Source organism: Hemitrygon akajei, chromosome 7 (assembly GCF_048418815.1).
Source record: "Hemitrygon akajei chromosome 7, sHemAka1.3, whole genome shotgun sequence".
NCBI classification, from domain to species: Eukaryota; Metazoa; Chordata; class Chondrichthyes; order Myliobatiformes; family Dasyatidae; genus Hemitrygon; species Hemitrygon akajei.
The window spans coordinates 90,993,886-91,021,427 of record NC_133130.1 but is presented as its reverse complement, the minus strand read 5'-3'; the positions used below and the strand labels follow the sequence as shown (position 1 = coordinate 91,021,427).

The following is a 27,542-nucleotide window of genomic DNA, read 5'->3' as shown; positions in this document are numbered from 1 at the left end:
AAAACCCTGCCCCCATTAAATGACCTCCATTTCTCTATTACATCCTTCCCTAAAACAAATTGTCCCAATCCACTCCTAAATCCTTTCACATCTCCTCAAAGTTAGCCTTTCTCCAATCAATAATCTCAACCCTGGGTCCAGTCCTATCCTTCTCTATAATTATATTGAAACTAATGGTATTGTGATCACTGGACCCAAAGTGCTCCCCAACACATCCCTCCGTCACTTGAACTATCTCATTCCCTAACAGGAGATCCAACACTGCCCCTTCTCTAGTTGGTACCTCTATGTATTGCTGCAAAAAACTATCCTGCACACATTTTACAAACTCCAAACCATCCAGGCCTTTTACAGAATGGGCTTTCCAATCTATGTGTGGGAAATTAAAATCTCCCACAACCACAGCCTTGTGCTTACTACAAATATCTGCTGTCTCCTTACAAATTTGCTCCTCCAATTCTTGCTCCCTATTATGTAAGGAATCCCAATTCGCTCATAGAATTCATGTGTGGGTGGGTGAGGGCTGCATATAAAATAACACAAACTTTTTTAGCGGTGTTTCTTGAAGAACGCTGAGATGGCATGGCTTTGTATTACAGAAAATAGCAATTCAGAAATGTTTTCTAGGAGCCCCTGTGGTGCTGGGGTCGCCCATGCCTGCAATTCTAAACTGAATCATGGGCACAGTTGTTATTTGAATAGTTCCATAAGCCCATAAGATATAGGTGCAGAATTAGGCTATATGGCCCATTGAGCCTTCTCCGCTGATCCATTTTCCCCTCTCAGCCCCAGTCTCCTGTCTTCTCCCTGTATCCTTTCATGCCCTGATTAATCAAGAGTCTATCAACCTCTTTCTTTCAATCATGGCTGATCCTTTTTTCCCCTCCTCTGCCCCACTCCCCAGTCTTCTCCCCATAACCTTTGATGCCATATCCAATCAAAAACCTATCAATCTCTGCCTTAAATACACCTAATGACTTGACCTCTACAGCCACCTGCGGCACAGAATTCCACATATTCACCACCCTCTGGCTAAAGAAATTCCTCATCATCTTCACTCTGAAAGGATATCCCTCTATTCTGGGGCTTTGTCCTCTAGCCTTAGACTCCCCCACCATAGGAAACATCCTCTCCACATCCACTCTATACAGACCTTCCAACATTTGATAGATTTCAATGAGGTCTCTTCTCATTCTTCTGAACTCCAGCGAGTACAGGCCCAGAGCCATCAAGCGCTCCTCACGGGACAAACCTTTCATTCCCAGTATTATTTTTGTGAACCTCCTTTAAACCCTTTTCCAATGTCAGCACATCCTTTCTTTGATGAGGGGCCCAAAGCTCCTCACAACACTCTAAATGAGGCCTCACCAACACCTTATAAAGCCTGAACATTACATCCCTGCTTTTCTATTCTAGTCCTCTCGAAATGAATGCTAACATTGCATGTGCCTTCCTCAGCCTGCAAGTTTACCTTTAGTGAATGCTGCATGAGGACTCCCAAGTCCCTTTGCACCTCGGATTCTTGAATTTTCTCCCAATTTAGAAAGTAGTTTACACTTTTATTTCTTCTAACAAAGTGGATGACCATGGATTTCCCTCAGATTTTGGCAAAATTATTATGGCAGGTAGCTTCATATTTATTTGCATACTAAAACCTCATAGGATTAACAATTATTGGTACTTAATTTGAAGACGGAATAGTAATTGTTGATAATTAGGAACGTGTTGGTGTAATTTCCTTTTATTTAACATTCGTGCAGTGTTTTCTGGTTAGGAACCTTGGGAATTTCTGTGATTGAGAAAATATGTGCTTTGATTTATACAGTGTTTGATAGTTTGTGTTTTGTCCTCCAACATGGCTCTATATCGTTCTGCCTTTAAATGTTTCTCTGTCTCATTTTCTTTAATTCCTAATTCTCAGCAATTTAAGAATTTATCTTAAAGATTGTTTCTAAATATTGTGTTTCTTAGAAGTAGAGTCAAAAGAACATGCGTTTCAGTCTAATTCTTTCCCACTAATCAGCCTCTCTTGGAGAACCTCGCAGCGATGGAAAACACCACAGTGCAAGATAAAGCCGTCGATTCACTGCTAGCCATCTCCCATGAGCATTCTCCTGCAGAACTAGAAGTCCACTTTCTGCCGCTGGTCAAGCACCTGACTTGTGGCGACCGGTTTACATCCAGGACTTTGGCATGCAGTCTTTTCAGTGTCTGCTACCCTCAGGTATCCAGCTCTGCAAAGGCCAAGCTGCGTCAGTAAGTACTTTCTTCCCTTGGAATGCTGCAGCTGTACATGATAGAAGTTAGCTAGGAGTGTTACAGTGTTATTGTAGAAAATCTACATCCTGTAGTATCGCTCGTTATGTACCGTGTCATATGGCATGGGCGATCGTGGGCCTTTTCCATGGATATGATTGCTCTTGGCGAAGTTTTCTACAGAAGTGGTTTGCCATCGCCTTCTTTCTGGGCAGCGTGTGTCTTTACAAGATGGGTGACAGCCCATTATCAACACTCCCCAGAGACTGTCTGCCTGGTGTCAGTGTCAGGAATTGAGATCTGCACCAACTGCTCATACAACCATCCACCACCTGCTCCCACAGCTTCACGTGACCCTGATTGGGGGGGTGGGGGCTAAGCAGGTGCTACACCTTGCCCAAGGGTAACCTGCAGGCTAGTGGAGTGCCTTTCACCTCCTTTGGCAAGGACGTATTTCCTTCCTGCCACCCAATTTCAATATAATTTGGTTTTATTGGAGATAACATGCTACCACCATGGTGGACTTGTTTTAACTGAGTGGTAGAAGCTTCTAGTTTAGAGAATAATCAGTCCCAAAATAGCTCAGAAAATGCGGTATTTTTGTTTTTAATGCGTTAAACTGAAGGTTTTTTGTGTGTTTTTAGTGAGAAAAGCCGAGGTGCACCATATTTGAGTGGTGCTCATCACTTACTCTCGGCTGCGTGGTTGAAATGACCTTGCCGTTTTACAAAGGAGCACTTTTTTTGAGTGTAGTGTCTTGTCAAGCCTGTTGCTATGCTTCAGGGCCATTTTGATTAATGTGGCGTGCAGAGGATTTCACTGGTTCAAAAACGAACCTGTTCAGAGGTGTTTGAGTTTTGTTGGATGAGATGGTTGCTTTGGTAACTGTGTGCACCTGTAGTCCACAACCAATCGCTCTGTTCTGCTCCAAGTGAAGGAGACCCACATCTGGGGTTCATTTCAAGCAGCTTTACTCCCTGAATTAAAACTTTATGTGATGTCATTTGTGTAAACTTTCAGATACAGTAAATTGTTTCAGAAAAACAGAGGGCTGTATGGTAGGGAAATTGTAGGCAGTTTCTAGAGTATTGATACTCTACCACATGGTTGGCACAGCATTATGGGCTGAAGGGTCTGTAACGTGCTGTAAGTTGCTATGTTCTATTGCTATCTTGAAGTATTTCTCAGGATAAAAACTGAATACCGTAAATATTGGATTTTTGGGTGATGTGGTGGAGATGCGTCTCTACCAAAGGAGAGGTGTAAGGCGCTCCTTCCTTCTGCTGGTCTGCAGGCCACCCAGCAACCCCCCCCGATCAGGGTCAGGTGAGGCTGTGGGAGCAGGTGGTGGATGACCGCATGATCAGCCGATGCACATCACAAGTCCTGGTTATGCAATCCCTGATGCCAGGCAGACAAACTCTGAAGAGTATTGATAATGGGCTGGGAGTCACCCATCTTGTAAAGACACACGCTGCCCAGAAAACAGCAATGGCAAACCACTTCTGTAGAAAACTTTGCTAAGAACAATTATGGTCATGGAAAGACTGTGACCACCCACGTCGTATGACAGCGCATAATGATGATGGGTTTAGCAAAATATTTTAGTAGCTTCTGATTTAGAAACATTAATTGAAGAAAAGTCAATTTTCAGTGCTTGTATTTCTGTTTGCGAATTGTTAAGTTCTGCATCAATGAGTGACTGCTTCTACGTGACCTTTCTTTTTTTTTTTCTGTAGACATTTTGGCAGCTTGTGCTCAGACAGCACACCAATGGTCCGCCAGGCAGCAGCATCGAAGTTGGGTGAATTCGCCAAGGTCCTGGAGCTGGAGTTTCTGAGAAGCGACCTTATACCCCTCTTCACTTCCCTGGCTTCTGATGAGCAGGTATGTTGCTGTAGAGCCTACACTGGTGTGGCAGTGGCAGGTGGGATACCCCAGCTCTCGCAGCAGAACCAGAGAAGGTGCTTGACGAATGAGTTCCCCCCATCTGTGTTGGGTCTTGCGATGTCGAGGAGACCACGGCAAGAAGAATGAGTGGGCAAGGGAGTGGCGAACCCTGTGGAATGTTGAGGGGTGGGGTGGGGAAAGGAGCGGTGTGATTAGTGGCAGGGGTCCCTTGCAGATAGCGGAGGTTTCAGGTTAATGGTAGGATTCTATTGCGGGTGGCGGGGGCTATAGACAGTGATGCACTGGAAAGGCTTGTGGTGTGGTAGGTGAGGACAAGCGGTGGGAACGTAGATGATGCGGATAAGGGAAGCGTCGATTATAGTGGAAGGGGAAACCCTATTTTCTAGGAAGAAAAGACGTAGGCCTGGTGATCTTATTCCCCATGGCTTGTTATGATTTATTTTGCTGAAGCTGGAGCTGTAACCTTTGCTTTACGTCACGTGTGTATCAATTGCTTGTACTGAAGAGCCTCTGTATCCCACGTGTCATGGCAGTCTCTGAAATAATGGAGAGTACTTGGCTCATTCCAGTAACAGGCTGTCATTCAGCTCACTGGAGCAATTGCATGATTTCCACCCCCCACCCCCGACTACCACTTGCATTTGACTGTATGGATGAGCTGGAGGTGGGAAAGATTAGTAAGGCTGGTTTGTCCGTAACGAAGAACTGAGTTGCATGCAGTTACATGCAGTTAATGTGTCTATGTACTCAATATGCTGTGCCTTGTTAATGCCACTTCCTGCTCAAAGTTTCTATTGTTGTAGTCTGCATCATCTGTTTACCTTTGTAACCGGGGTTCACAACCCTCTTTTATGCCATCGACCCCCTACCATCAAACGAGGGACCCCAGGTTGGGAGCCCCTGCTTTATAAAGTTCCCTTGTCCACAGCAGATGGAAGCAGTGCCTGTTAATCTATCGACATAATTACACCATTCCAGTCCTTCAGCTGGAGATGCTCTTCCAAGAAGATGGTTATCTTGAGGCATTTGCCTGAAGAGCGAACCGTTTGATCAGTGTGTATCATTTCATATTCCTCCTACCTAAAGTATCCATGAGCAAAAGGCTTGATGCACTCCACAGTATCCTTGTGTACTAAGAAGCCAGAGTCGTACAGAAATGGTACGCTGAAGGGGAGCTGGGATGGACACTTTGACCCTCCCCTAGCTTCCGGTTAGCGGTTGGACGTGGGGTCCTTGGCGTTGAGCAATCTTCTCTTCCGATTACTGTCCAGTGACTCCTGGAAGTAAACCTCCACATCTGTAGCCAAGGAGATGTTCACACTTGCCCCAGAATCAAACCCTGCCAGTGATGTCTAGCATATCAAAACAAGGATGCAATGTTCACATTTTATAAGGCTTCACTTGGAATATTGAGGGCAGTTTTGGGCCCCTTATCTAAGAAACGGTGTGCCAAGACTGGAGTGGGTTCAAAGGAGGGTCACGAAAATGATTCCCAGGGTTGAAAGGCTTGTTGTATGAGGAGCGTTTGATGGCTCTGTGACAGTACTCACTTGAATTCAGAAGAATGAAGGGGAGGATCTCATTGTAACCTATCAAATACTGAAAGGCCTGTAGAGTGGATGTGGGGAGGACGTTCTCTAGGGTGGGAGAGCCTAAGACCAGAGGAAACAATCTCAAAATAGAGGTTTTGTGGCGACCCACTTTCTGCGCAGGTGAACCGGCTCACAAATAGCCAGCGCGCAGGGGGAGACTTTGGTAATGCACCTCTGACGTCATTTCCGGCAGGAGAGGGCGGGCGCTAGGGATTAAATGCCAGCGCCGCAAAGTTTGAATAAACTAGTCTCGAAACGACTTACCGACTGCGTGTCGTTATTTCAGCGCTGTGTGTAGCTACAGTTTGTCCATTTTGAATGGAGGTGAGGAAGGATTTCTTTAGCCAGAGAATCTGAGGAAGTCATTGTCATAGAGGCCAAGTCATTGGGTATATTCAGGGCATGAGAAGTGACCTGGTGGCAGTGTATAAGATGATGAGAGGCATTGATCGTGTGGATAGCCAGAGGCTTTTTCCCAGGGCTGAAATGTCTACCATGAGGGGGTATTGTTTTAAGGTGCTTGGAAGTAGGTATAAGGGGGATGTCAGAGGTAAGCTTTTCACGTAGAGAGTGGTGGGTGTGTGGAATGCCCTGTCAGCGATGGTGGTAGAGACGGATACAGTAGGGTTTTTTAAGAGACTCTTAGATAGGTACATGGAGCTTAGAAAAATAGAGGGCTATGAGGTAGGGAAATTCTAGGCAGTTTCTCAAGAAGGTTACTTGGTTAGCACAACTTTGGGGCTGAATGGCTATAGATTTCTATGTTTCTGTGAAGGGATATGGGGAGAAGACAGGAGATTGGGCTGAGGGGGAAATGGATCAACCACGATGAAATGGCAGAGCAGACTCGATGGGCCAAATGGCCTAATTCAGCTCCTAAATCCTGTGGTGAAAAGTGACCACTTGGGTGATTAGCTTGGAGATTCAGTCCTACTCAGCAGAGAGTGGTGCTTCAAGAGCAGGAGAAAGAAAATTGGTTTGTCAATAAACTTTTTGCTCTGTCATGACATTTGCTAATATACTAATCCAAGGAATGCTTTCATCAAGGGTGTTTTTGCATGCTGATACTTAAAGGGTTGACGGTGGATATGCAATGGCAATCATTTAAAGATCGCATGGATAAACTACAACAATTGTTCATCCCAGTTTGGCAAAAGAATAAACCAGGGAAGGTAGTGCACCCGTGGCTGACAAAGGAAATTAGGGATAGTATCAAGTCCAAAGAAGAAACATATACATTAGCAAAAAAAAAAGCGGCACACCTGCGGACTGGGAGAAATTCAGAGACCAGCAGAGGAGGACAAAGGGCTTAATTAGGAAAGGGAAAAAAGATTATGAGAGAAAGCTGGCAGGGAACATAAAAACTGACTGTAAAAGCTTTTATAGATAGGTGAAAAGAAAAAGATTGGTCAAGACAAATGTAGGTCCTTTACAGTCAGAAACAGGTGAATTGATCATAGGGAACAAAGACATGGCAGACCAATTGAATAACTACTTTGGCTCTGTCTTCGCTAAGGAGGACATAAATAATCTTCCGGAAATAGTAAGGGACCGAGGGTCTAGTGAGATGGAGGAACTGAGGGAAATACATGTTAGTAGGGAAGTGGTGTTAGGTAAATTGAAGGGATTAAAGGCAGATAAATCCCCAGGGCCAGATGGTCTGCATCCTAGAGTGCTTAAGGAATTAGCCCAAGAAATAGTGGATGCACTAGTGATAATTTTTCAAAACTCCTTAGATTCTGGATTAGTTCTTGAGGATTGGAGGGTGGCTAATGTAACCCCACTTTTTAAAAAAGGAGGGAGAGAGAAACTGGGGAATTATAGACCGGTTAGCCTGACATCGGTGGTGGGGAAAATGCTAGAGTCGGTTATCAAAGATGTGATAACAGCACATTTGGAAAGAGGTGAAATCATCGGACAAAGTCAGCATGGATTTGTGAAAGGAAAATCATGTCTGACGAATCTTATAGAATTTTTTGAAGATGTAACTAGTAGAGTGGATAGGGGAGAGCCAGTGGATGTGGTATATTTAGATTTTAAAAAGGCTTTTGATAAGGTCCCACACAGGAGATTAGTGTGCAAACTTAAAGCACACGGTATTGGGGGTATGGTATTGATGTGGATAGAGAATTGGTTGGCAGACAGGAAGCAAAGAGTGGGAGTAAACAGGACCTTTTCAGAATGGCAGGCAGTGACTAGTGGGGTACCGCAAGGCTCAGTGCTGGGACCCCAGTTGTTTACAATATATATTAATGATTTAGACGAGGGAATTAAATGCAGCATCTCCAAGTTTGCGGATGACACGAAGCTGGGCGGCGGTGTTAGCTGTGAGGAGGATGCTAAGAGGATGCAGGGTGACTTGGATAGGTTAGGTGAGTGGGCAAATTCATGGCAGATGCAACTTAATGTGGATAAATGTGAGGTTATCCACTTTGGTTGCAAGAACAGGAAAACAGATTATTATCTGAATGGTGGTCGATTAAGAAAAGGGGAGGTGCAACGAGACCTGGGTGTCATTGTACACCAGTCATTGAAGGTGGGCATGCAGGTACAGCAGGCGGTGAAAAAGGCAAATGGTATGTTGGCATTCATAGCAAAAGGATTTGAGTACAGGAGCAGGGAGGTCCTACTGCAGTTGTACAAGGCCTTGGTGAGACCGCACCTAGAATATTGTGTGCAGTTTTGGTCCCCTAATCTGAGGAAAGACATTCTTGCCATAGAGGGAGTACAGAGAAGGTTCCCCAGATTGATTCCTGGGATGGCAGGACTTTCATATGAAGAAAGACTGGATCGACTAGGCTTACACTCACTGGAATTTAGATTGAGGGGGGATCTTATTGAAACATATAAAATTCTAAAGGGATTGGACAGGCTAGATGCAGGAAGATTGTTTCCAATGTTGGGGAAGTCCAGAACAAGGGGTCACAGTTTAAGGATAAAGTGGAAGCCTTTTAGGACTGAGATGAGGAAAAACTTCTTCACACAGAGAGTGGTGAATCTGTGGAATTCTCTGCCACAGGAAACAGTTGGGGCCAGTTCATTGGCTATATTTAAGAGGAAGTTAGATATGGCCCTTGTGGCTAAAGGGATTGGGGGTATGGAGAGAAAGCAGGTACAGGGTTCTGAGTTGGATGATCAGCCATGATCATACCGAATGGTGGTGCAGGCTCGAAGGGCCGAATGGCCTACTGCTGCACCTATTTTCTATGTTTCTATGTTTCAAATCCCCATTACAGTTCTTGTATCCTGGGAAGACTCCAGCGCACATTGCAAAGTAACAAAACCTGTTGCTACTTTCTAGGTGAGCTGAACGTATATCATCTGGGAAACAATTGTTATATTGCCAGTATTTATTTTTATAATTTTTTTTGATGAGATTAGTTCTTCCTAATGTTAACTTCAGTAAATTAATTTTGTTTTTTAATTAAGAACTAGCTCAAACCCCATTTGAACATCTTTTTCACAGGATTCAGTGAGGATATTGACAGTTGAAGCTTGTGTGAGCATAGCTCAGCTGCTGCCCCAGGAGGACCTGGAAGCAATGGCGATGCCTACCCTCCGGAAGGCAGTGGAGGATGAATCCTGGCGTGTTCGCTATATGGTGGCAGACAAATTATCTGAAGTATGTGTTATTGTTAAATCAGAAAGTGCATCTCTTTGGTGTGATGATATGGTGCATTTATATTTTTAAACTAGTCTTTAAGTTTTCTGTTCCAGCTCGAACCCCTTCTGATTCTGTCAAAAGTCATGAAAACAAGATTAGTTCCTCTAACATAGTTTAAAAAATTGTTAAATCAAGCACCTGCGTATTTTTAATATAAAAAGCTGTTTGACTGACATGCCAAAAGGTGCTGAGATTTTTTCCCCAGGTTCATTTAATTAGCCTGTTTTTAAACATGGATCTGAAATAGAACAAAGTTGGTCTGAATTGAGCTGAGATCTTTTTCAGTGTATCTGAAGGATAATCCTGTGACAGGTTTAGAACCAATTTGCTGGCATAGTACCAGGGATCTGGGGATTCAGCACGTGCACAGGTGGATGACACTGATATTTTTTGCTTTTGACTGGAGGAAGTTAAGGGGAACTTCAGTTCTGTTTAAAAATGAGCCAAAAGGTCAAAAAGCCAGTGGTAAGCTTAAACAAATTTTCAAAAAGGCCTGAGGAGTAATGGGACTAAAGGGATACAGTCACATGGGCTTTTGCAGCAGCTATCTTTTGGTTGTCCAAACATATCCCTGTACACACCTCCACCTTCCTCTCCCCGGCATCTCCCAGAGCTGCTCCATGCACTCGTGCGGAGCCCAGCATTCTCATCACCTTCGCCACTGACTTTTACCCTGCCGCAGAGTTACCTGGATTTACAAATTTATTCTGACACTTCGCTTCCTTTTCTGAATCTCCAACATTGACATCTTCTGCAAGCTCACTAACTCCTTCATCTATCTCCTCCAAGAAGGATGCTAGTTCCTTACTTTCACCTCATCCCAGAATCAGGTTTAATATCATTGGCATACGTTGTGAAATTTGGTTGTTTTACGCCAGCAGTACATTGCAGTAGATAATGTATAAAATTACTATATATATTAAATATGTAGATATTTAAAAATTACTGAGGTAGTGTCCATGGGTTCATTGTGCATTCAGAATTCTGATAACAGAGGGGAAGAAGCTGTTCCTGAAATATTGAGTGTGCCACCTGTACCCCCACCTTGATGGTAGCAATGAGAAGAGGGCATATCTTGGGTGATGGGGCCCTTAATAGATGCCCTCTTTTTGATGCATCGCCTTTTGAAGGCTTCTGAATGCCAGAGAGGCTAATGCCTGTGATGGAAATGGCTGATTTTATATTGTCTTGCAGCCTTTTCTGATCCTGTGTAGTCTTCCCTCCATACTAGACAGCGATGCAACCAGGTAGAACGTTCTCCGTGGTACACCTCCAGAAATTTGAGAGTATCAAATTTCCTCAAACTCCTAAGGAAATGTAGCCACTTTTGTGCGTTTTGTGTAATTGCATCGATATGTTGGGCCCAGGATAGGTCTTCAGAGATGTTGACACTCAGGAACTTGAAACTACTCACCCTTTCCACAATCCCCTTGATTAGGACTGATGTGTGTTCCCTTGACTTCCCCTTCCTGACGTCCACAATCAATTCCTTGGTCTTACAGTCATTGTGGTAACTTTTGTGATGTAGTACATTAATTAAATGCTGCTTAAAACTTTTGATGGACTGGACTTTTCTGGTTCCTTCCCACTGCTGACTTAACACAGACCGGGTATGGTGTAGGGAGTTTGTGATTCAGCTGCACCTTCCTGTGGTCAACAATCAGTTTCCTTGGTCTTACTGACAAGTGCCAGATTGTTGTTGCCACACCACTCAACCAGCTGATCTATCTCACTCCTCTTCGGCTCCTTATTACCATCTGAAATTCTCCCAACAATAGTTGTGTCTTTGGCAGATTTATAGCCCTGAAGAACAGTCTCGGCCAGAAACATCGACTGTTTATTTAATTCCCATAGATGCCAACTGGCCTGCTGAGTTCCTCCAGCATTTTATGATTGTTACTCTAGATTTCCAGCATCTTCAGAATCTCCTGTGTGTTTATAGTTTTTGAACCAGATGGTCTTTGTTCTCAGTGTAAAACCTTGTTGCCTCAGACTTCCCTCCTGGTGCTCTGGTTTCCTCCTACAGTCCAAAAGCATTCCGGTTAGTAGGTTAAAAGGTCATTGTAGATTGTTGCACGAGTTGGTGGGTTACTGGTGGTGCAGTTTGAAGGGCCGGAACAGCTTGTTCTGTGCTGTGTCTCCAATTAAATCTATTCCCTTTAGTCCTAGACTTCCGTAGCCTGGGAAAACACTCAGATCAACTGAAATCTCTGTGCTCTTCTCACCGCAGTGTAAACCAAATCTTCAAAAGTAAAATATACAAATCAATATCAACAATGCATATACACAGATAATACACGTTAGCAATACTAAACCTAAAAATGTGGGTATAATAATAATCAATAATAAACAAGCTCTATCGTTGTCTAGGGGATAAAGAATTATTATGGGAAAGTATAAAGTTCAGTTCAGTTCAGTTCATGTAGGCTGAGGTAGTTGTTGGATCTTTTGTTGTAACCATTGGAGGGAGGGAGGGAGGGAGGGAGAGAGAGAGAGAGCGAGCAAACAGTGACAGCTAGTGTCTTGCAAACCTTCCTTTATGATCCTGATCCGTCGATATGTTGTTGTGGCCATTCAGGTATGACCCCTCTGTCCTTTAGCTGGACCGTTCTTCTATGGTGGACTCGTCACCCAGGCAAGGGTGAACACACACACAAGCCCCCCACCGGCCTCGCTATAAACACTGTGAGTTAAAATTGACCGATCCTTCGTTGGGTCTCCGATGCCCACACTTTTCTCGTGGGTTCCAACACTTAAACAGTGCTCACTAGTGTGTCTGTTGGTGCGTCTCTTGGTGTGTCTGAGGGATGTCTCCCCAGACCTCACTTTTATCCCTACTCACGGGGTCTCAGGTTTTGAATGGCTTAGTCCATCAAACCTGCCCACTCCGGCTGTCCACTGAGGAATTTTAATAAACAGAATAGTACCAAGTAAACAGCCCTCTCCGGAGCCATGAGTCTTACAGGAGTCATAATATGGTCTCTCTCCCCCGGTGTTATCAGTAGCAGATGTTCCAGTCCCAGTATGTTTTTGTTCCATCTCTTTCTCTCTCATTAACACGTGGAAACAGTAACAATTTGTGATTCTCCCAGGGGAGGGGGACATGGGCAACCTTGCACCCTTCTGCCCATCAGAGCTGTTCATCCTTTGTAACATACCAAACAAGACAAGAATAGACTCCAAAGAACCGTCAGGGCTGCAGAAAGGATTATTGGTGTGAAACTGCCCTCGATCCAGGACTTATATGCACCTAGAGTCAGGAAGTGAGCAAGCAGCATTATTGTAGACCCATCACACCCTGGACATCACCTGTTCCAACTCCTTCCTTCTGGTAGGCGCTTTAGATCACTGTATGCCAGGACAAATAGGTACAAGAACAGTTTCTTTCCGTATGCCATCACTCTTATGAACACTTGAATTTTAGTCTATTATAAATCAAATCCACCTGTACATTCAATGAGGGGTACCTCATTGTATATAGTTTATGATTATTTGCACTATTGTTTTTGTTTGCTTTTAATTCTGTACAGAGAGAGCTCAGGGAAACCGGCATCAAATTCCCTGTGTGTGTCCTCATACTTGGCGATAATAAAGGATTCTGATTCTGATTCTGGTCATTGGTTGTGGGAATATCTCAATCAAATAAGTGTAGTTATTCCCTGTTGTTCATGCTTGAGGGGTAGTAACTGTTCTGGAACCTGGTGGTGGGGGTCCTGTGGCTCCTGTACCTTCTACCTGATGGTTGAGGGGTAATATTTGTCCCTGAACCTGGTGGTGGGGGTCCTGTGGCTCCTGTACCTTCTACCTGATGGTTGAGGGGTAGTAACTGTTCTGGAACCTGGTGGTGGGGGTCCTGTGGCTCCTGTACCTTCTACCTGATGGTTGAGGGGTAATATTTGTCCCTGAACCTGGTGGTGGGGGTCCTGTGGCTCCTGTACCTTCTACCTGATGGTTGAGGGGTAATATTTGTCCCTGAACCTGGTGGTGGGGGTCCTGTGGCTCCTGTACCTTCTACCTGATGGTTGAGGGGTAATATTTGTCCCTGAACCTGGTGGTGGGGGTCCTGTGGCTCCTGTACCTTCTACCTGATGGTTGAGGGGTAATATTTGTCCCTGAACCTGGTGGTGGGGGTCTTGTGGCTCCTGTACCTTCTACCTGATGGTTGAGGGGTAATATTTGTCCCTGAACCTGGTGGTGGGGGTCCTGAGGCTCCTGTACCTTCTACCTGATGGTTGAGGGGTAGTAACTGTTCTGGAACCTGGTGGTGGGGGTCCTGAGGCTCCTGTACCTTCTACCTGATGGTTGAGGGGTAATATTTGTCCCTGAACCTGGTGGTGGGGGTCCTGAGGCTCCTGTACCTTCTACCTGATGGCAGCAGCGAGACGAGAGCATGGAAAGAAAGATAGTGTTGTCTTTGTGATTCCTCTGTTCACGTGCTAATGTACAGATTGCTGCTATTGAAACCCACTCTATCTTTGTTACTCATTTAGTTTCTCTTGCCTTTAAAGCTTCAGAAAACCATGGGTCCTGAAATCACGGTAAATGATCTGGTTCCTGCTTTCCAAATCTTGTTGAAAGATTGTGAGGCTGAAGTGCGAGCAGCTGGGGCCAACAACATTAAAGGTTGGTTGAGAATTCTTGTTCTTGTCTTTGCCATCTAGTTTAAGATGTTGTTGCTGAAGCACAGTGACAACTTTCTGGCAGCATAAACAACTATCAATTACTTTATTAATAGACTCTTGTTCTGGGCAATGATACCGCAATCTCTGCCTGTAACTCTCCTAGCGGAGACGAGCCTCTGACCCAGCTGTACAACCTGGCATTTTGCGGTGCAGTCCTGAACATTATTTGCTTCCTTTTCTTGTTTGCACAATTTGTCTTTTTTTCCTGCGCATTGTGTGATTGACAGTTTTCTTTGTTTAATGGGTTTTGTTGGGTTCCTTTGCTTTGTGGCTGCCAGTAAGGAGACGAATGTCAAGATTGTGTATAGGATGCGTGCTGGTTGCACATTTTGTCCGATGGTGACGGGGAAACCTGTGCGGGAGAGTTTTTAAAATGGAAAAGCCTCTGCCTGGGGCAGTTCCACTCTGTTGGCCTCAGAAGTCCGGGTCAAGTGGTGTGAACAAGCGTCAGAAGGAAGTGGGGTCTTTCTGTTTGCAGTGGATGACCAGGACGTCTTCTGTGCCTTTTCATGCCCCTCGCTCTCCACGGAGCGTTGCAGAGCTGCCTTTCGGGCCATTGGGTTTTACTGTAGATCTCAGTCCGCTGAGGCTGACTTTGAGTGCTAGGACTGGTATGTCCCATCTCACCCGAGTATGAGACTGCTGTCACGTGCAAACGGCTGCTTGCAGCCACAGGTGAGAGATGAGTGTCCGGTGGGAAGCAAAGCTGAGTGAGCTGCCCTGGAATGGGCACGACAAGCCCCTTCCCTGGACACCCCTGAACTTTGAACTCCTGTGAAAGATGTAAACAAGTTTGAAAGAATGCAGGAAGTTAACACGGATGTTGCCAGGTCTGGAGGACCTGTGTTATAAGGAAAGATTGAATAGGTTAGGACTGCATTCTTTAGAATGCAGAAGATTGAGAGGAGATTTGATGGAGGTATAATATTACGGGAGGGGTGGTACAGATGGAGTAAATGTAAGCAGGTTTTTTCCGCTGAGGTTGGGTTGGACTACAACCAAAGGTCATGGGTCAAGGGTGAAAAGTAACAAGTTTAAGGGGAACATGAGGGGAAATTCCTTCACACAGAGGGTCATGAGAGTGGAATGAGCTGCCAGCACAAGTGGTCCATGAAATTTTGATTTCAATATTTAAGAGAAGTTTGGATAGGTACACGGATAGTAGGGGAATGGGGGGTGGGTTATGGTCCTGGTGTAGGCCGATGGGAGTAGACAGTTTGAATTGTTCAGCATGGACTAGAGAGGCCAAAGGGCCTTTTCTGTGCTGTGCTTTTCTATGACACTATTTAATGTTATACCACATAGCGAGGTACCGCCAGGTGACACATCTCCAAGTGAGAACAGCGTGCCTCCCCTTTGACATCCTGATCTGATCCCAGAACTAGATACACCTATCCTCGTTATATGCGGGGGATATGTTCCTTGCAGTCGATGCCTAGTGTGAAAACGCATAATGTGAATAATTATTTAAATGGAGTAAACAGGGATGTGTTCCAGAGGGCTTCCTAAATATGCTTTATCTGTAATTTATTCACATTTTCATACCAATACGATAGAAAAGCAATACCAGAAGGCAACATTCGTATTATATTTCATCAGTTTAAGGTAATATTCCATTTATCAAATCATAGAAAGTTAACATACTAGGGTGTACAGTACTCACCAACAGTGGCAGGTGTGTTGGCTCTGGGAGATGAGTGGTTGTTGTGGGGTGTCGGTCAGCTTTACATGGATGAGGTGGATGGTTGTGGGTTGTCAGGATCATATCAAGCACAGCCAGGAGTGAAGGAAAAGTTACAGAACTCTCAGAACTGCCGGCAGCAGGAGATGACACTGGTTTGAAGAAAGTGGTGAGGGTTGTTTGCTTGGCAGCATTTTGTTTTTCAGCATAAATTTGCTCGTAGGGAAGAAGGGTTGATGGCAGGAAATGACTGAGATGCTGATTCTGTTCTAAACTTGGGTCCATGTCCATCGCCATTCATGCCAAGTGTTCCAACTTCCACCATTCCCTCACTGCTGGTAAACTCCCGGGAATTTCAAAATCGTCTGTTGCTAGCAGCATCCGAGAGATAGTTCACCGTAAAAATAAAAACGCCTTGAATGTGGATCACACCTTGGTCGAGTGGTTGAATCAGCGATATTGGCAAGAAACGCACTGTTATGTTAAGATGAATGCTGTCCAAATGTTAAGGATGGGCTGGCGCATTGTCAAGCAACAAAAGAACTTTAAAGGCAAATTCTGTTCCCAGCAGTAGTGTCCCAGAGTTGTGTTACCTTCACCTAATGCTGCCCTGTTTATAATTTCCAACTTTTTTTCAAGTGTTAAAGCGGTTCTCTGCTGCTTGGCTGATGGCCCAGGAATTGACATCGGATGCTTAAGAGGCATAGTTAAATACTTAAAGCACAAAATCACTACACCATAGGTAGAAACTGAAAAGTTTAAGAGCGCAAGATCGCACATCTACACCTTGCCAAAACCGATGCAAGACTAGCGGGAGTGAGACTGTGAGGTGTGAAGGGTCTCGGCCCGAAACGTCGACAGTGCTTCTCCTTATAGGTGCTGCCTGGCCTGCTGTGTTCCACCAGCATTTTGTGTGTGTTGTTTGAGTTACATCTGGCGTTTCAGATTGCGGTAGTTTAGTCATGGATCATGCCTTCATGCAAAGTGGAGCTGGCTGGGATAAGTATCACAGCATCAGTCGCCTTGGCCTGGCCAGTTTCCATAAATCAAATGTTTCAAATAAATTGTGATGTGCCTGCCAAAGTTAAAGTACCAGCTATCTTCAGTAGCTGGTACTTTAATGCCAACTCACTGAGTTAATTTGCTCCAGAACAACTTGGCCGACACTACAGAGGAGGAGTGGGCCAATTTGATAGCTCTGAACATCTATGTATTAAGATTACAGCGTGGAGTAGGCCCTCCGAGCCATACCACCCAGCTTCCCCCGATTCAATCCTCGCCTAATCATGGGACAATTTACAATGATCAGTTAACCTACCAACTGGAATGGGGGATGAAATGAGCACTTGAAGGAAACCCACGCTGTCACGGGGAGAACGTACAAATGTGCCAGAATTTAACCTGTGCCATCTGACTCTTGATGTTTACGCTGTAGGTACTGGCCTTGCTTTTTCTCGTGCGACTTAAATTGTGCTTCAGAATGTATGTTTTCTCTTGCCACTATCTTCTGAAAAGATCCAAATATGTAGGCAGATGCTTTTCAGCAATTGCTTAATCTGTTAAACTTTATTGATTTATCATTGTCGTGAGAGTGTGGAACAAGCTGCCAGCGCAAGTGGTGCATGCAAGCTTGATTTCAATGTTTGGGAGAAGTTTAGATAGATACATAGATGGTAGTGGTATTGAGGGCTATGGTCCAGATGCAGGTCAATGGGAGTAGGCAATTTAAATGGATCAGCACAGAATAGATGGGCTGAATGGCTTTTCTCTGACTCCATTGTTTTGTTTGAGAATAACTCTTTCACATGCAGTACACTATCTTGCAGATTTTTGTGAAAACTTGCCAGAAGATTGCAGGGAGACTGTCACAATGAGTCACGTCTTGCCGTATGTGAAGGTAATATGACTTCTCAAATTCTTGGCTGGTTATACAGTTTATCTAAAATTAACATAACAACTCATCTCATTCACTTCAGGAAAAAGTCCCTCAGTATTTCGGGTGGGCCTGAAGTGAGGATTCAGGCACCTTTTAATTCAGGTTTTATCACTGTGAGCTGCTTGTCACTGGAAAATCTCAATATCCAAGCATGAGTCACATCTTGTCCCCTCCCCCTCTCCTGCCCTCTCCACCTCTCCCGCCTCCCTCCCCTTCCTCCTCTTCCCTCTCCTGCCCCTGCCCCCCTCTCCCGCCCCCACTCTCCCACCCCCTTCTCCCCTCTCCTGCCCACTCCCCCTCTCCCGCCTCCCTCCCCTTCCCCCTCTCCCCTCTCCCGCACCCCTCCCCCTCTCCCGAAGGGTTGAGTCCTGCCGAAGGGTTTTGGCCAGAAACGTCGACTGTCCTTTTCTCCATAGGCACTGCCTGGCCTGCTGAGTTCCTCCACCATCTTGTTTTTTTAACATGGTGTTGGCTGCCTGGAGTGATGGTAGAGGCAGATACATTGGGGACTTTTAATGACGTTTAGATAAACACACGAATGTCGGGAAAACGGAAGAATATGGACATTGTGCAGATTAGATTGCCCACTTGATTAGGAATTTAAGTATAACATTGTGGGTTGAAGGGCCGGTTCTGTTCCATGATCTATATATATCTCAAACTGTAAAAGAAATTGTTTAAGAATGATCCATGACTGACCAGGTGGATCATAAGAACATGGAGCAGGATGGCAACATGACTGAGATACCTAATCACAAACAAGAGAAAATCTGCAGATGCGGGAAATCCGAGCAACTCACACAAAGTGCTGGAGGGACTCAGCAGGCCAGGCAGCATTATGGAGAAAAGTACGGTGGACGTTTCTGTAGGTGCTGCCTCGCCTGTTGATTTCCTCCAGCATGTTGTGCGCGTTGACTGAGATATCTGTCTATGTTTTCATTTGATCATTTTATGGTTTTCTTTTCCAGGAACGTTTGTCCGACACCAATCAACACATGAAGTCAGCTCTGGCCTCTGTTATTGCGGGCTTGTCCACCATCCTGGGCAAGGTCGCAACTGTTGAGCAACTGCTTCCCCTGATCTTGGCTCAGCTCAAAGATAAGGTAATTTTATCATGAAGTGCAAACTTTAACATAATTCTTGTGTGACCTGTGGACATCGTGGATATTTTTTGAATAGCCTACCGAAATCAGGCAAATACCATTGGAGAGCTGTCTTCTGTGTGCTGTTTGAAAGCTGGTGTCCAGTCAAGAGTGGTGATGAAAGGTCGCTTATTGTTCATTAGGCGATCGGAAAGCTGGTTGCCATCTCTGGAACTTGTACACTCAGGCATCTGCTGAAGGTGACGAGCAGTCCATGCTCCACCACGAGATACAGGTATCTGGATAAGTGTGCCAGAACGGGACGTGTTGCAATCTAGACTGATGTGTCCAGGCTTTTGCTCTCGCTGATATTGATTCCTGGAAATGACAGCAGTTGGCCCATGTTCATCTTTCCTGTTGACAAACATTGTAACTGCCGTTTGCTTGGAGCTGTGTGGTGATGTCCAGCATTCTAAAATGTTATAATCACAGATTCTGCAGATGCTGGCAATCCAGAGCAACACACACACACCATGCTGGAGGAACTCAGCAGGTCAGGCAGCATCTATGGAGGGGAATGAACCCTTGGGCCGAGACCCTTCGTCAGGACTGGGAGGGAAGGAAGAGGGCGCCAGAATAGGAAGGTTGGGGGGATAGTTGTACAAGCTGGCAGGTGATAGGTAGACCAGGTGATGGGAAATGTTGCTGTGTAGGGGAGGGGGCGTTGAAGGGCAGTGATTAGTGGGAGAGGTAAAGGGCTGGAGAGGAAGGAAACTGGTAGGAGAGGAGAGTGGACCATGGGAGAAAGGGAAGGAGGAGGGACACCAGGGGGAGGTGATGGGTGGGAGAGGTAAAGGGCTGGAGAGGAAGGAATCTGATAGAGGAGAGTGGACCATGGGAGAAAGGAAAAGAGGAGAGGACCCAGGGGGAGGTGATAGGCAGATTACCAAGAGAAGAGGGGAGCCAGAATGGAAAACGTTATTCAGTGAGTAACATTTCTAAGGCCACTTCCTTAGGCCAGTTAACTTAACATCTGTAGTCGGGAAAATGTTTGAAGCTGTCATTAAGGAAGAAATAGCGAAACATTTAGAAAGGAGTGGTTCCATTAGACAGACACAGCATGGATTCAGAAAGGGCAGGTCCTGTTTCACAAACATGCTGGAGTTCTTTGAGGACATAATGAGTGCAGTGGACAGAAGGGGAACAGATGGATGTCGTATACTTGGATTTCCAGAAGGCATTCAATAAGGTGCCTCACAAGAGACTTATAAATGAGATACGGATGCGTGGAGTCGGATGAAGTGTATTGGCATGGATAGTGGATTGGTTAACCAATAGAAGGCAGAGAGTTGGTATAAATGGGTGTTTCTCGGGTTGGCAGTTAGTGGTGAGTGGGGTGCCGCAGGGGTCAGTGCTGGGCCCACAGCTGTTTACCATTTACATTGATGATTTGGAGGAGGGGACTGAGCGTAGCGTAGCAAAATTTGCTGATGACCCGAAAACTGAGTGGAAAAGGAAATTGTACAGTGGATGTGGAGAGTCTGCAGAGATATAGATAGATTAAATGAGTGGGCCATGGTCTGGCAGATGGAATACAACGTTGGTAAATGAGAGATCATCCACTTCAGAAGGAACAATAGAAGAGCAGATGATTATTTAAATGGCGAAAAGTGCTTGTGTTTGAATCGCAAATAGTTGGCTTGTAGGTACAACAGGTTAATAAGGCAAACAGAATGTTTGCCTTCATTGCTGGAGGGATTGAATTTAAGAGCAGGGAGGTCATGCTACAACTATACAGGGAACTGGTGAGGCCACACCTGGAGTACTGTGTGCAGTTCTGGTCTCCATACTTGAGGAAGGATATATTGGCTTTGGAGGCAGTGCAGAGGAGGTTCACCAGATTAATTCCAGAGATGAAAGGGTTAATTAATCTATGAGGGGAGATTGAGTTATTTGGGACTGTACTCTCTGGAATTCAGAAGAATGAGAGGATATCTTATGGAAACATATAAAATTTTGAAAGGGATAGATAAGATAGAAGCAGGAAAGTTGTTTCCATTGGTAGTTGAGACTAGACCCAGGGGGGCATTGCCTCAAGATTCAGGGGAGAAGATTTAGGATGGAGATGAGGAGAAACTGTTTTTCCCAGAGAGTGGTGAATCTGTGGAATTCTCTGCCCAGGGAAGCAGTTGAGGCCTCTTCACTAAATATATTTAAGATACAGTTAGATAGCATTTTACATAGTAGGGGAATTAAAGGTTATGGGGAAAAGGCAGGTAGATGGAGCTGAGTTTACAGACAGATCAGCCATGATCTTATTGAATGGCGGGGCAGGATCAAATGGGCCTACTCCTGCTCCTATTTTTTATGTTCTTATGAATCATGAATGGAATAACAACAGAGTCTCTTGAACTGTTCTTTTAGTTTGAGAGCTTTACTTATGAGCAAATGTGCAGTGTGTTCTTTAGAAGCAGTGATGTGAGCTAGTTTGTAATCTTAGTGCATATTGGATTAAAGGTGAATTGCTTAATGGTGTGATGGAACTGTTATTTTTCCATCTATTAAATTCCTTATTTATTTTGGCGTGAACTTAAACAAAAATGTTGCATGTGCAAATTTTGGATTTTTTAATTCATGTGTAAATTTGCATTATTTCATAGAACCATAGAACATTCCAGCACAGCAACAGGCCTTTTGGCCCTTCTTGGCTGTGCCGAACCATTTTTCTGCCTAGTCCCACTGACCTGCACCTGGACCATATCCCTCCATACACCTCTCATCCATGTACCTGTCCAAGTTTTTCTTAAATGTTAACAGTGAGCCCGTATTTACCACTTCATCTGGCAGCTCATTCCACGCTCCCACCACTCTCTGTGTGAAGAAGCACCCCCCAATGTTCCCTCTAAACTTTTCCCCCTTCATCCTTAACCCATGTTCTCTGGTTTTTTTCTCCCCCAGCCTCAGTGGAAAAAGCCTGCTTGCATTCACTCTATCTATACCCATCATAATTTTATATGCCTCTATTAAATCTCCCCTCATTCTTCTATGCTCCAGGGAATAAAGTCCTAACCTATTCAACCTTTCTCTGTAACTCAGTTTCTCAAGTCCCGGCAACATCCTTGTAAACCTTCTCTGCACTCTTTCAACCTTATTAATATCCTTCCTGTAATTCGGTGACCAAAACTGCATACAATACTCCAAATTTGGCCTCACCAATGCCTTATACAACCTCAACATAACATTCCAACTCTTATACTCAATACTTTGATTTATAAATGTACGAAAAGCTCTCTTTACTGCCCTATCTACCTGTGACTCCACTTTTAGGGAATTTTGTATCTGTATTCCCAGATCCCTCTGTTATACTGCACTCATCAGTGCCCTACCATTTAACTTGTATGTTCTACCTTCATTTTTCCTTCCAAAGTGCAATACCTCCCACTTGTCTGTATTAAACTGCATCTGCCATTTTCAGCCCATTTTTCCAGCTGGTCCAAATCCCTCTGCAAGCTTTGAAAACCTTCCTCACTGTCCACTACACCTCCAATCTTTGTATCCGCAAAAAAAAATCAAATTTCATGACAGCTGTGAGTGATGATAAACCTGATTCTGATATGGGTCTCTGATGTGGACTGAGAGTGGGAAGGGGGCAGGGAGAGGGGCATTGTGTCCCTGTCTTCCTTCTTTTGGTGAACGTCGGTGATAGCGTGGGATGATATCCTGGTTCTGCATTTGTGTTAATGGACTGTGGACTTTTTCAGACTTATGGTTTTTATATTCTGTGTTTTTTTAATTGCCTGTTTTCATTTTGTTGTGCGAGGGGAAGGTGTTTGGGGAAAAATACTCTGTTAGTTTTTCGTGCGGGGGGGTCGATGTTGCTGTTCAATTTTGTGTGTGGAGGGAGGTGTGGTTTTGGGGGATCGATGATCGGGATGCCATTCTTTTTTTGTACCCAGGGAGGGGTGTAAGTTTCACGTTTCTGTCTGAATGACTTTCATGTTCTTTCTTTGCTTCATGGCTATCTGGAGAAGACAAATTTCAGAGTTGTATATGGATACATGCTTTAATAATAAACAAACCTTTGACTCTTTGGTTGGGAAAAGGGGGAAGGGATCGGGAAGCACCAGAGAGACATTCTGTAATGGTCAATAAACTAATTGTTTGGAATCAAATGGCCTTGCCTGGGTTCTCAGGGCTGGGTGTGTCTGCACCTGTGCCACCCCCTCCTACCCCTGGCACTCCTTCTCTGCCACCTGTCCCACACCCCTCCCGGGGGTGCTCCACCCTCGTCATTCCCAACATCCTGTGCTCCCGCCAGATTTACAAACTTGTGCTCTGCTGCACGTTGACAAGTAATGTCCTGTGCAAAAGTCTTCGGCACCCTGGCTACACGTGCATGTGCCTAAGTACTGTAAGTGTGAAAGTGGCATTCGTATTTCTTTTGTGGGGATAATATTTCATAAATGTCCAAGATGATACTTTGAAAGGAGAGAGTCTGGGGAGTACCAGAGTGTCTGTCAGACAGCATTCGCAGTATGAACGTTTTTCACCTTTGCTGTACTCAGAAAATTGCCTTTCCTTTCTAGTGCCCTGAGATCCGTCTGAACATCATCTCCAATCTGGACTGTGTGAATGAAGTGATTGGAATTCACCAGTTATCAGAGTCTCTGCTGCCGGCCATTGTGGAATTAGCAGAAGATTCCAAATGGAGAGTGCGCCTGGCAATAATGGAGTACATGCCTCTGCTTGCAGGGCTGCTGGTGAGTGTTTTATCTAAAGTGTTTTATCGTCTATTAGCAGTGCTTCCATATGGATGATTTTCAGAATGGAAATGATTGCCCGTATCAAATTGATACTTTAGTTTAAAGACGGAAATAACTTTGAACATCTTCTTTCCTTTTGCACCAGAAGCAAACGTGTGATAGTAACAATTATACTTGCAGCCCACTGACATGGGTAGTCTTACTTTAGACCCAGGGCTCCCAACCTTTTTTTAATTGACTAAGCTGTCTGCGGACCCCGGGGTGGGAACCCCTGGTTTCGACCATCAGGTTTAGACCCGTTTAAGGACTGCGGACTTTTTCAGACTTACAGTTTTTATATTCTGTTTTTTTAATTGCCTGTTTCTTTTCATTTTGTTGTGTGAGGGGGTTAAATGTTCTGTTGGTTTTTTGTGCAGGAGGTGGGTTGGGGGGGTCGATGTTGTCGTTCCATTTTCTGTGTGGAGGGAAGAGTGGTTTTGGGGGATCTGATGATCAGGATGTGGGGGTGGTGTAGGTTTCACGTTTCTGTCTGAATGACTTTCATGTTCTTTCTTTGTTTCGTGGCTATCTGGGGAGACAAATTTCAGAGTTGTACATGGATACCTGCTTTGATAATACGTGAACCTTCGGCCTGGCACATCAAACAGATACAAATAGAAAGGGCAATAAGCTCCATATAATCAGATGAGGGGGTGACAACTGCTGACCCAAATGAAATAAACAATATCTTTTTGAGATTTTACCAAAATCTGTATAGCTCAGAGTATTCAGATTCAGCTCCACAAGTACAAAAGGAATTTCTCGACTTATTATAATTTATACCCCTGGATGAAATGTCCTTGACCTCGCTGGAGTTTAACTTAGAGGCGAAGGAATTGTCTGAAGCTATAACTTACATGAAGGGAGGGAAAACTCCCGGGCCCGATGGGATTCCGATAGAAATATATAAAATCTTTAAGACTAAACTAATACCACCTCTGCTTGATGTGTATCAGGAATCATTTGACACTGGATCCCTCCCCCCCCCCTTAATATGGCAGCAACTACACTACTGTTAAAGCCTGGAAAACCACTGTCCCCATGTGGATCTTATAGACCAATCTCACTTCTGAACAATGATCTCAAAATTCTCTGTAAGGTATGAGCTAGGAGGCTGGAGCCACTCTTGCCAAAAAGGGTCCACCCTGACCAAAATGGATTTGGTAAGGGAAGGCAGGGCTTCCACAACATTCGAAGAGTGCTTAATATACTTTATGAAAAATCTGGAAGCTCTGATAGTGCTATTCTGTCACTGGATGCCGAGAAAGCCTTTGACAGAGTGGAGTGGCAGTATCTAAAGTTTTAGAAAGATCTGGAATAGGGGGGAAATTTCTATGTTGGATACAGCTGCTTTATTCTAACCCACAGGCTAAAATTTTTAATAACGGGCTTTCTTCGGCACCTTTTAAACTCCAACGGACTGTCCCCTATATCCCCTATCTCCCCTCCTGTTTATTCTGGCCATTGAACCACTTGCTAAGGCAATTTGAAAACAGGCTAATATAGCAGGAATAACTATAGGAGATATAGAACATCGCGGATGACGTAATTTTGTTTTGCTCCAACTTGAAACAAACATTATCTGCCTTAATTGACCTGGGAAGTACTTTTGCAGGCTATAAAATAAACAACAACAGATCTGCAATATTATTCATGGATAAAGATGAGAGACTCAGTCCCCCACTTCAAACTCCGTTATATGGTGTCAGAACAGGGTTTCACCTATTTGGGTGTTAAAATTACTCCTACTATTGATAAAATTACCCCAACTAATTATAACCCTCTCGCAGACTCAGTTATTCAACTTATAAACAGATGAACAAAATTGCCCATATCTTTGAATGGATGCATAAACATTCTAAAAATGTCAATTTTACAGAAGTTCCTGTACCTTTTCCAATCTATTCCACTTTCTCCTCCATCTTTCTTTTATTTATTAAAGAAATTTTTTTCTAATTTCATCTGGAGTAATAGACGTCTAGTAATTAATAGTAATAGAGCATTGCATTGATAGTAACCTGTCGCTGAAACTGCTTCTCTGTCTCTGGATGGTGCTATGTAGAGGATGTTCAGAGTTTTCCATAATTGACCGTAGCCTACTCAGCGCCCTTCGCTCAGCTACCGATGTTAAACTCTCCAGTACTTTGCCCACGACAGAGCCCGCCTTCCTTACCAGCTTATTAAGACGTGAGGCGTCCCTCTTCTTAATGCTTCCTCCCCAACACGCCACCACAAAGAAGAGGGCGCTCTCCACAACTGACCTATAGAACATCTTCAGCATCTCACTACAGACATTGAATGACGCCAACCTTCTAAGGAAGTACAGTCGACCCTGTGCCTTCCTGCACAAGGCATCTGTGTTGGCAGTCCAGTCTAGCTTCTCGTCTAACTGTACTCCCAGATACTTGTAGGTCTTAACCTGCTCCACACATTCTCCATTAATGATCACTGGCTCCATATGAGGCCTAGATCTCCTAAAGTCCACCACCATCTCCTTGGTCTTGGTGATATTGAGACGCAGGTAGTTTGAGTTGCACCATATCATAAAGTCCTGTATCAGTTTCCTATACTCCTCCTCCTGTCCATTCCTGACACACCCCACTATGGCCGTGTCATCAGCGAACTTCTGCACATGGCAGGACTCCGAGTTATATTGGAAGTCTGATGTGTACAGGGTGAACAGGACCGGAGAGAGTACGGTTCCCTGCGGCGCTCCTGTGCTGCTGACCACAGTGTCAGACCTACAGTCTCCCAACCGCACATACTGAGGTCTATCTGTCAAGTAGTCCACTATCCAGTCCACCATGTGAGAGTCTACTCCCATCTCCGTTAGTTTGTGCCTTAAGATCTTGGGCTGGATGGTGTTAAAGGCACTAGAGAAGTCAAGGAATGTAATCCTCACAGCACAACTAGCCCCATCTAGGTGAGAGAGTGATTTGTGCAGCAAATACATGATAGCAAATACATGAACCTTCCTAACTAATCTTCCGTGCAGAACCTTGTCAAAGGCCTTACTGAAGTCCATATAGACAACATCCACTGCTTTACCCTCATCAACTTCCCTAGTAACCTCTTCAAAAAATTTAATAAGATTTGTCAAACATGACCTTCCACACACAATTCCAAGTTGACTGTTCCTAATCAGACCCTGTCTATCCAGATAATTATATATACCATCTCTAAGAATACTTTCCATTAATTTACCCACCACTGACATCAAACTTACAGGCCTATAATTGCTAGGTTCACTCCTAGAACCCTCATTAAACAATGGAACAAGCAATACGCCAGTCCTCCGAAACCATCCCCATTTCTAATGACATTTGAAATATTTCTGTCAGAGCCCCTGCTATTTCTACACTAACTTCCCTCAAGGTCCTAGGGAATATCCTGTCAGGACCTGGAGATTTATCCACTTTTATATTCCTTAAAAGTGCCAGTACTTCCTCCTCTTTAATCATCATAGTTTCCATAACTTCCCTACTTGTTTCCCTTACCTTTCACAATTCAATATCCTTCTCCTTAGTGAATACTGAAGAAAAGAAATTGTTCAAAATCTCCCCTATCTCTTTTGGCTCCACACATAGCTCTCCACTCTGATTCTCTAAGGGGCCAATTTTATCCCTCACTATCCTTTTGCTATTAATATAACTGTAGAAACCCTTTGGACTTATTTTCACCTTACTTGCCAAAGCAACCTCGTATCTTTTAGCTTTTCTAATTTCTTTCTTAAGATTCTTCTTACATTCTGTAGTCACGCACAACGCGCTACTAAAGAAACACACAGAGGCAGAGAGAGCTGAACTCAGAATGCCTTTACTGATTCAAAATCGTGCTCTTAAATCTCCCCTCCCATGCGACCTGATGTCAGACTGTCCCTGGAGGGTCCGCCCCGAGAGGGTAGTTACAAACGCGCTGCCGCGTGTCTGCCCGCAG

The 27,542-nt window shown here is 44.4% G+C and overlaps 1 protein-coding gene across 1 annotated transcript in view; it reads left to right on the top strand.

The window, feature by feature from the left end:
- LOC140730662 (serine/threonine-protein phosphatase 2A 65 kDa regulatory subunit A beta isoform-like) overlaps nucleotides 1-27,542 on the top strand; it is a 67,522-nt gene that overhangs the window by 15,226 nt on the left and 24,754 nt on the right. Inside the window, exons 9-15 of the mRNA XM_073051412.1 lie at nucleotides 2,024-2,256; nucleotides 3,996-4,143; nucleotides 9,226-9,381; nucleotides 13,932-14,046; nucleotides 17,613-17,683; nucleotides 18,691-18,825; nucleotides 23,391-23,564. Coding sequence (XP_072907513.1) covers nucleotides 2,024-2,256; nucleotides 3,996-4,143; nucleotides 9,226-9,381; nucleotides 13,932-14,046; nucleotides 17,613-17,683; nucleotides 18,691-18,825; nucleotides 23,391-23,564 — 1,032 coding nt within the window. The remainder of the gene's footprint in view (nucleotides 1-2,023; nucleotides 2,257-3,995; nucleotides 4,144-9,225; nucleotides 9,382-13,931; nucleotides 14,047-17,612; nucleotides 17,684-18,690; nucleotides 18,826-23,390; nucleotides 23,565-27,542) is intronic.